Genomic DNA, 9,973 nt, shown 5'->3' with positions numbered 1-9,973 from the left:
AGCCAGGGCTACACAGAGAAACCCTGTCTCGAAAAAACAAAACAACAAACAAACAAACAAACAAAAAACCCCTCACAAATGTCTGCGTAGCACACCAGACTAACTAATGACCTTTGGGGTAGGGGCAAAGCATGATATTAACATTTTTAATTAAAAAATAATTGTGCATATATGTGAGTATCTGTGGAGGCCAGAGGTGAATGTCAAGTATCTTCCCCTACCACTACCCTCACCTTATTATTTAACATTTTTTCATTATTATTAGTGTGTATGTGTAATCTGTGAGTGCAGGTTCACTCACAGGGTGTCACAGGGTGCACGAAAAGGTCAGAGGATAACCCTAGGACTTGATTCTCTTCACCCACCTTTAAATGGGTTTTGGGGATTGGACTCAGGTCACAGGCTTGTGAGGCAAGTGTTGTGTTACCCACGGAGCCATCTCCTGGAACACACCACCATTATCATCGTCGTTGTCGTCGTCGTTGTCATTCATCATCATCATTATCATCATCATCAACAATGACAACAACCACAAGTTCTCTCACTGCAGCCAGAGCTTACCAGTTGGCTAACGGGGTTAGCCAGCGGTCTTTGGAGATCTGCGGGTCTCTGCCAACCCCAGGGCTGGGGTTACAGCTACCACATTTGGCTTTCATAGGGATACTGGGGGTCCAAACTCAGGTCCTCAGGCTTTTGGAGCAGACACTTTACAGACTGAGCATCTCCCGGCTTCTCACCTGGGGTTTGTTAGAGAGGACTTCGAGGGTTGCGTGGCTTCTGAGGGTTGCGTGGCTTCCGAGGGCTGCGTGGCTTCTGAGGGTTGTGTGGCTTCCGAGGGTTGCATAGCTAGGCTGTGAAATGAAGCCCCGAGCAAAGACTGATGTTATCCTCTTCCCAGCCGTGGATCTCTGCGCTGAAGGAACCCATGGTTGTGAACACCTCTGTGTCAACTCCATGGGCTCTTATTTCTGTCGTTGTCGAGCTGGCTTTGCTCTCCAGCAGGACCAGAGGAGCTGCAGGGGTAAGCAAGCCTCCCACCGACTCCCTCTCTGTGAGCATTCTGAACAGGCCCCTGATGGCTACACTCAGAAGTGACATCTTGCCATTTCTTCCTTCCCTCAGCCATTGACTACTGCAGCTTTGGGAACCACAGCTGCCAGCACGAGTGTGTGAGCACTTTGGCGGGGCCACAGTGTCGCTGTAGAGAGGGCCACGACCTGCTACCTGATGGGAGAAGCTGTCGGGGTAAGGAGGTGTCTCTCATATTTATAGGGAATAGAAAGGGACTCTAGCTGCTGGGATCTAACCGGTCCTACTTGGTGTCTCCTTTAAAGTCAGGGACTTCTGCAATGGTGTGGACCATGGCTGTGAGTTCCAGTGTGTGAGTGAGGGTCTTTCCTTCCACTGCCTGTGCCCTGAGGGGAGGCGACTTCAGGCTGATGGCAAGAGCTGTGACCGTGAGTTATATATAGGCAGAGGGTCTGCTCCAGCCCCATTGCCTGCCTCTTCTTCAGTGCCCAGTTACAGCCCCACAGATGGTGGTGGTGGTGGTGGTGTGTGTGTGTTGGGGGATGTGCTTATGCCCAGCTTCTGCTCCAACCAGCCCTCTATCCTGCTGTCAAGACTGATTTCAAAATCCGTATTCGATCACATTCCTCCTTCACTCAAAATCCTTTTGTGGTTCACCAGTGTCTACAAAATAAAGAGCAAATGCCTTCCCCTTGAATTTTTCCAGTGCTGGGCACAACCACATTAATGGATAATGAAACCAAATTAGTGGGTTGCAACCAGCATTTAAAGAAAAGAAGAGAAAAATAGTTTCCTGAGTTTAGGAGAGTAAATACTGCATGAGCTGGACCGTTCAGTTATGTGAAGTGCACCATGGTCTATCATTATTCTTTTTTATCGTGGGCTGTGGTCAATTTTGAAATCATCCCTTAATCTCATTACCATGTAGCTTTGGCCAGCTCTTTAGCCCATCTCTTGCCACACTTGAACATTTTAGTCACACTGGCCTGCCCTTCTCCCAATGTGTCATGCCCTTCCCAGCCCTCATGCCTTTGTACATGCTGTGCCAACCTTCTAGAACACCTCCCTTGCCTTGGCAAATCCCTGGTCATCCTTCAAGAAGGCATTAGCCCATTTGGGTTGCCATGGAGCAACACTGATGTGCGTTGTTATAATGAAAACGCTCACAGCGGGGTGATTGGTTAGAGAATAGAGCTTAGGTGGCTCAGAGTCTGGAGCATCAACATCTCAGTATTGGCGATGACCACACGACGAGAGAGAGCCCTTGAGATCGAAGAGTATGTGTGTGTGAGGGTTCAAATACAGGCGGTGGCCGTCCTTTGTAACCTTTCACTGACAGGGTCATTCTAGTCTCTCGAGACCTACTCAGTCCTGTGACGTGGGCGTTAATTTCTTCCTAGGGTGGTGCTCCATGACCTAATCATCTCCCAGAAGGCCTGTTATGATTCAGATAGAAAGTGCTCCCTCTCAAGCTCATGCCTCAAAGGCTTGGTCCTTAATGCAAAAATGTTCAGAGCCTAGGATCTTATTAATTGATTAACGCAAAGATAGATTAAACATGAGAGTAGGTTTTTAGGGTGTTGGGAGATAGAACTGTAGAGGATGGGCCCTAGATTGAGAACGTGGATCATTGCGGGGGGGGGTATACCTTTTTTTTTTTTTTTGAGACAGGGTTTTATGTAGCCCAGGCTGGCTATATACTAGACATGTAACTGATAATGACCTTGGGCTTCCTGATCCTACTGCCTCCGAATGTTATCACGCCTCCTTTTCTGTGGGGATAGGGATCTAATTCAGGGCTTGGTACAAGCTAGGCAACCATTCTACCAAATGAGCTTCATCTCCAGTTCCTGAAGACTGGGATTTAGATGTGCATTCCAGGCTGGTCTGGATCCTGCCTGCCTCTCAAGTGCTGAGGTTACAGGCTTGTGCCTCCATGTCCTGTTTGAAGAGTGTCTTGCCCCTTCCTTCCTTCCTTCCTTCCTTCCTTCCTTCCTTCCTTCCTTCCTTCCTTCCTTCCTTCCTTCCTGCCTGCCTGCCTGCCTGTCTGTGTTTCCTTTTATAATGAAGGATGTTGCATTCCTCCATCATTTTCCTGCTGTCATGATATCTGGCCTCCCTTCTCCCCAGGTCAAAGGCAATGGAGCCAGACAGCCATGGACTGAAATCTTCCAAGTCTTCAGCTAAAACAAATCCTTCCACCCTTAACTGACTTCCATCACTGCGATGGAAAGACCATAAAACCCCATGGGTCTCAATCACTTCTCAGTCCTGTAACTCTGGGGACCAAGTTTCTAGCACATGGACTCTTGGGCACGAACCATATCTAAGCCACAATGTCTTAAATGTTTATTTCTCAGTTCTGGAAAGGCTAAGACCAAGATGCTGGCAGATACGGTGTCCCATGAGGCTCTGCTTCCTGGCTTATACGGGATAAGTTTCTCTATGTTCTCCCTTGATGGATGAACGGAGGAAGCAGACTCTCTTGAAACTCTTGTAAGAACATTAATTAATTAATTGCATTCATGAAGGTCTGACTCTCATGTATGTGTCTAATCCCAATTTCCTCCCAAAGATGATCACATTGAGACAGGGTTTTATGTAGCCCAGACTGGCCAGACTAACTATAGCCAGCCTTGATACAGTCTGCCCTGATCTTGTGGGTCAGGACTGTGTTTTCTCTGTTGTTGAATCCCCTCTGGTACTCCTGAAGCCCCTGGATCAGGACAAAGGAGGCAGTGTCTTAGTGAGCAGGTCCACTGGCTTGTGGTTTAGATGACCCTGCTTCCAGTCTTGGCTTTGCCACTGTTAACTATGGAAGCAAGTCACAATCACTTTATCCTCAGAACCTAGTTTATGGAAAATGGGGAGAGCACTCAAGGGAGACGTGTGTGTGTCAAGCACACGTTTCAGCGTCTGACACATGGCAAACACCAGTAAATGCTGTTCTTGCCATTGTTATTAATACTGATATGGTGTTTAGAATTGTGACAGAGGGCTGGTGTGATGGCTCAGCAGGTAAGAGCACCCGACTGCTCTTCTGAAGGTCCTGAGTTCAAATCCCAGTAACCACATGGTGGCTCACAGCCATCTTGTAACGAGATCTGACTCCCTCTTCTGGAGTGTCTGAAGACAGCTACAGTGTACTTACATATAATAAATCAATCAATCAATCTTAGAACTGTGACAGATACATACTAGGTGATCGAGGAATGCTAGCTATTGTGGTATTTTTGCTCTTGGTTGTTGAAAAATGAACCGGGAGGTGGTGATGTTTGCCTTTAATCTCTGCACTTGGGAGGCAGAAGAAGGCAGATCTCTGAGTTTGTGACCAACCTGGTCTACATAGTGAATTCCAGGTCAGCCAGGGCTACATCAAGCAACCCTGTCTTGAAAAAAGAAAAAGCACCGGGCAGTGGTGGCACACGCCTTTAATCCCAGCACTTAGGAGGCAGAGGCAGGTGGATTTCTGAGTTTGAGACCAGCCTGGTCTACAGAGTGAGTTCCAGGACAGCCAGGGCTACACAGAGAAACCTTGTCTTGAAAAACCGACACACACACACACACACACACACACACACACACACACAGAGAGAGAGAGAGAGAGAGAGAGAGAGAGAGCGAGAGAGAGCTTTTAATAAAACATTTGGTTAGTGCTAAGCACTTAACATCAAAAGTTGTCATACAAAAGAGGATGATGGGCACACACAGTCAGGACACACAACTGGTATGCGTTATATAATAAATACTGGCGATGGATAACTAGATGAGTATGTGGTTCTCCTGGGCAAGGACCTGACCCCTCCATCCAAGCCCTCTCCTTGGCAGGGTGCCGGGAGGGCCACGTGGATCTTGTTCTCCTGGTGGATGGTTCCAAGAGCGTGCGCCCACAGAACTTCGAGCTGGTGAAGCGCTTCGTGAACCAGATTGTGGATTTCCTCGACGTGTCCCCCGAGGGCACACGTGTTGGGCTGGTGCAGTTCTCTAGCCGGGTGCGCACCGAGTTCCCTCTGGGCCGCTATGGCACCGCAGCTGAGGTGAAGCAGGCAGTTTTGGCCGTGGAGTACATGGAACGCGGCACCATGACAGGCCTGGCCCTGCGTCACATGGTGGAGCATAGCTTCTCAGAGGCGCAGGGCGCGCGGCCTCGCGACCTCAACGTGCCTCGCGTGGGCTTGGTGTTCACCGATGGCCGCTCTCAGGATGACATTTCAGTGTGGGCAGCTCGTGCCAAAGAGGAAGGTAGGTTTGGCAAGGGATGGACTGGTGTGGGGTTGGAGTAGGGGCTGGGAAGCCGTTTTCTCCAGGTTTGGAGCTCTTTCTTGAGTGCCTGGGCCCTACAGGCATCGTCATGTATGCCGTGGGCGTGGGCAAGGCTGTGGAGGAAGAGCTGCGTGAGATCGCATCGGAACCATCGGAGTTGCATGTGTCCTACTCTCCGGACTTTAGCACCATGACGCACCTGCTGGAGAATCTCAAAGGCAGCATTTGCCCAGGTGAGTGAATCTCTTCCAGTCAGACAGGGTGTGTGTTTGTGCGTGCGAGCGTGTGTGAGTGTGTGTGTGTGTGTTCGGGGGGGGGGGAGACGACGGGGCGGGGTCTGTTGTCTTTTTACCTAGCCTCTGATAGATGCCCTGGTCCTCAGCCCTTCACTACCCTTCAGATCTCTACACAGAACGTGTTATTGAAAACCCAGGCCAGGTCTGTCACTTTACCGTAGCTTGTCAAAAATGCAGCCCCGGACAGGGGATTGGACCCTCACGTGCTTTGTGTGCACGTGAGAGTCAACGAGGCGTTGGGATTTTTTGTTTTCCACTCAAATTAGTAGTGTCTGGAATAACTTGAGAAAACTATTATTAAAAATATGTTTAAAATTGCATTTTATGCACACCTTTTGCCTGTATGTATGTACGGGCCTGGTTCATTTGGAGGCCAGGTTGGGGGTGGGGTCAGTTCCTGTGAGACTACAGATGGTTGTGGGTGTTGGACATTGAAACTGGGTCCTCTGGAAGAGCAGCCAGTGATCTTAACCACTGAGCCATTTCTCTAGGTCGAGAGAAAACTTTTAAAAAAGCAAGTCAAATTTAGCATTCATAAGGGGAACTGACTATAAGCCTCCAGCTTGTTGGGATTCAACTTTATAGGCTTGGCAGTGACAGGACAGGGTTTTCTTTCTTTTTTCTTTTCTTTCTTTTTCTTTTTCTTTTTCTTTTTCTTTTTCTTTTTTTAACAGTGGCTTGTGCTTTCTGGGGTCTATGTGCTTTTTATAGACCATAAATGCCATCATTGTAATGTATCTGGTCTCCAGCTGGGGGAAAAGATCCAGACCTGCCTGTGGGGAGCAGCTGGGCCTTTATAGGGGGCAATGTTTCTTGGTGGGGTGCTTGATTTTGACCACGGGGTCTTTAGATTTTAACACAGGTCTAAGACGCGACTCTTTTTCCACTGTCTACTACCGATAGAGGTAGGTTAGCAGGGCTGTCCAGGGCAGACAATCTGTAGTTAAATGTGCTTCCCGCCCTGCCACCAACTCTAACAATTAACTAAGGTGTTTTGGACACATCAGGCTTTAGGTCCCTTCCTGTCCCAACTTATTTACAATGGACCCTGGGTAACTCACTTAACTCTGGCCCAACCTTACCCTCTTCTGTAAGAGGAAAGATGCACAAAGTTACTGCCAGCTTTAGATTTCTGAGTCAAGTTGGAACTCTCTGGTTAAGGCTCTTCACTGGCTGACTATACAGGCCCAAGCAGATTCTCTTCCTTCTGTGACCCTCGGTTCTGCAGTTCTGAAGTCAGAGGTGATCATTTGGGAGTGTTAATGAGGCCATCAGTAAAACGATAACAGAAACTTCCTATGGAGGCTCAGTGCTAAGAATCGTGCTGCTATTTTAGTGCCTGCAATATTAAAAACGAGAGCTGGTGAGATGGCACAGCGTGTAAGAGCAGCTGCCGTGCAAACCCAGCGACCTGAGTTCGATCCTGGAACACATTACCAAAAAGCCCAGTGTGATGGCTCACATCTGTACCCAGCATCTCTACAGGGAGATGGGTGGTGCAGTCAGGAAGCACCCGGAAGCTTGTCTGGATACATAGAGAGGCAAAACCAAAGAGAGACCATGCCTCAAAAAGGTGTGAAGAGATGGTGACTCACAGTAGTCAACATGAGCGCTGTGGTCTGCCCTCACGCATATATCATACACACACACAGTAAAACATGAAAATAGAAAATGGCGTGGACTAGCAGTGATGCTATCTCCGTAATATGCCCCACCATTTTCTGTACTGTTAAGGAAACATAGCCAACCAAGTTTATCTGTACTGTACTCTTAGATGTTGAAGTGTGTGTGGGGATAGACTTGGATCCATAATTTTTTATTTTTGTGTTTGAGACAGATTTTCTCTGTGTAGCTTTGGCTGTCCTCCTGAAACTCATTCTGTAGACCAGACTGGCCTCAGACTCTCAGGGATCCTTCCTTCTGCCAATGTCTCTTGAGCGCTGGGACCAAAGGCATGCACCACCATGCCTGACTTGGATCTGTAATTTAAACATTAATTTCATCAGAATCAGTGGAATGGCATATGGTTGCACTTCTTCCTGGCTCATGAGGTCTGGGATAGGATTTGATAATTTGCCATTATGACATATCCCTAGGTTATGCTAATACTGCCTGTCCACAGACCACAGCTTGAGGAATGAATGCTGGTTTACTTGAAATACACATTACAGGTTTGACTTGTACCTGGCATTGCTCTAGATATTGTGCCAGTATGGTATTCAGTCGCTATGTGTGTATGATGAATTACAATTGGTCACAATAACACAAAAATAAAAACTGAGTTCTTCAGTTGTACCTGCCACATTTCAAGTGATTTAAGCTCCAGGTGGCTTGTGGGTATTGAATTGGGCATGTCAGATAGATAGAGACCATGTCCATTGTTTGCGGTGGTCTCATTTGGACCATCCTTCTGGATTTTTTTCTAATCAAAGTGAAACCCATGGACTTCAGAATTAATGTGTTTCAGGAGTTCATTGAAAGTGCAGCTTTTCACTTTGAATCAAAATCTGGATTCTAGCAAGCTCTGTGGTTATCCCAGCAAGCATAAGGGTTTGAGAATTTCTCTTGCAAGTGGGTCCACATACGCAAATCGTCTAATCCTCACAGCCACCAGTAGGTAGCTTCTTGAATTATATCCATTTTATGGATGCAGGGGAAGTGTGACTTAGAGGGGTTGAGTTTTCCCCAGGACTTCTGTGCTGCTTGGTTGAGACTCAGGCCAGGTCTAAATCCAAAGCCTGCATGTTCACACTCCACCATCGACTCGGTAGAGGTGTATCAGAAGGTCGAGGCCACAGCCTGGTGGGCTTCCTTTTGGCTTCTCATTCCCTTGACTCTTGGCTCTCTCCTTGCAGAGGAGGGCATAGGCGCCGGGACAGAGCTTCGGAGTCCCTGCGAATGCGAAAACCTCGTGGAGTTCCAGGGCCGAACGCTGGGGGCGCTCGAGAGCCTGACGGAGAACCATATCCTTTGGGGCTGGAGGTGCGGGTGCAGGGCAGGTGAAGGGATCTCTGAGACCACATCTTCCTTAACCGCTCACTGGCCCGGCTGACAGAGCGCCTGGAGGAGCTGGAGAACCAGCTGGCTAGCCGAAAGTGAGAGTCGCACGCTGTCTGAGCAGCCACGCGAGGCCGAGCCCGAGCCCCACAGCCTGGACCGTCCAGGAGGGGGCGCTGGCGGGCCCCACGCGCTGCCTTCGAGCTGGCCTCACCTGGACCAGGAGCCAGATTTAAGGGATGGGGGCGAGGGGATGGGGAGGTTGCTGGTGGGGAAGAACTGCTACACTCACCGCGAGCTTTGTTGGATTTCTTTTTTTGTTTTCCTTTGCTTAACAAAAAAAAAAAAAAAAAAAAAAAAAAAAAAAAACCCACATCGGTTTTCACGAGGTCGGTTTGTGGCTATCGCTATGCTGGCAGAGGGAGGGGAGTTCAGACGAGCGTGCTCGTAGGCGCCCGGGCGGCGTCCTCTCGGAGAAAGGCGCATTGTGCAGTACTGGGGCTGGGGGCAGGGGGCCGCTGCTTCCCGTCTCTTGTTTATTCAGCCCCAGAACAGATGGCCCGTTATGCAGGACGTGAGGAAGGAGGGGGTGCCCAGAGAACCTTTGGGTCCGAGGAAGTCTGAGTCGCCCATCTTCTAGCACTTCGTTTTCTTGCTGTTCCTGTCTTCTGGAGCCAAAAAATGTGGCTCAAAGGCCGCTTGGGACCTGGCTGGGGATGTGAGAGACTTGGTTGAGCCTCTGAACAGAAAGAGTGGGGGATGAGGGATGTGTTCCACCTGGATTGTATCATCTACCTCGGACACTTGGTGGCATCCCTGAGCCTGTGGTTCTCCCCCTGCCACTCCTTCAAGAAACAAAGCTGAGCTGCAGGCACACAACCTTCTCTACCAGCAAAGAACACAAAGTTCCCGGGTACACACAGCAAACTAAAGCTTAAAATACTTTGGGTTCCAGAATGAGCGTCAGGTAAATTTCCCCGGGTTTATTTTGCCATTGTTAAAGCTGGGACAAGGTTTAACTGGTACAAGCAGGGCTGTGGCTAGAGGAATTTGTGCTAAGGTACCTGACTTTGTGCCCGACATGTATTTTAGGTTCTTTGTTAATGGTAGTTAGCAATTATTCTTATAGCAATATGTCTTGGACCTGTTTTTAAACAATTTCCTAATATTGCCATTGTATCTGTTTTTATCCAGACAACCTTGTGAGATCATTAGGATAGTAGAAAGCAAGATGGCTCAGTTGGCAAGCACATTTACACATTAAGATTTGCAATCTGCGTTCAACCATTAGGGCCCTCATGGTAAAAGCAGAGAACAACTCCTGTAGGGTGTTCTCCGACTTCCACCTGTTCCTACTTCATCAGAACGGCCAGAAATGGGGCGTGGCC

At 48.6% G+C, this 9,973-nt stretch overlaps 1 protein-coding gene across 1 annotated transcript in view; it reads left to right on the top strand.

Annotated features, from left to right (window-relative positions):
• Matn4 (matrilin 4) overlaps positions 1-8,941 on the top strand; it is a 15,855-nt gene extending 6,914 nt beyond the window's left edge. Inside the window, exons 5-11 of the mRNA XM_021195016.2 lie at positions 899-1,021; positions 1,123-1,245; positions 1,335-1,457; positions 4,858-5,271; positions 5,373-5,525; positions 8,444-8,551; positions 8,629-8,941. Coding sequence (XP_021050675.1) covers positions 899-1,021; positions 1,123-1,245; positions 1,335-1,457; positions 4,858-5,271; positions 5,373-5,525; positions 8,444-8,551; positions 8,629-8,687 — 1,103 coding nt within the window. The 3' untranslated portion in view covers positions 8,688-8,941. The remainder of the gene's footprint in view (positions 1-898; positions 1,022-1,122; positions 1,246-1,334; positions 1,458-4,857; positions 5,272-5,372; positions 5,526-8,443; positions 8,552-8,628) is intronic.
• The last annotated feature ends 1,032 nt before the right edge of the window (positions 8,942-9,973 follow it).

The sequence above is a fragment of the Mus pahari genome, chromosome 3 (genome assembly GCF_900095145.1).
Source record: "Mus pahari chromosome 3, PAHARI_EIJ_v1.1, whole genome shotgun sequence".
NCBI lineage: Eukaryota > Metazoa > Chordata > Mammalia > Rodentia > Muridae > Mus > Mus pahari.
The sequence above is the reverse complement of the archived record's forward strand: the minus strand, read 5'-3'. Positions and strand labels throughout refer to the sequence as shown.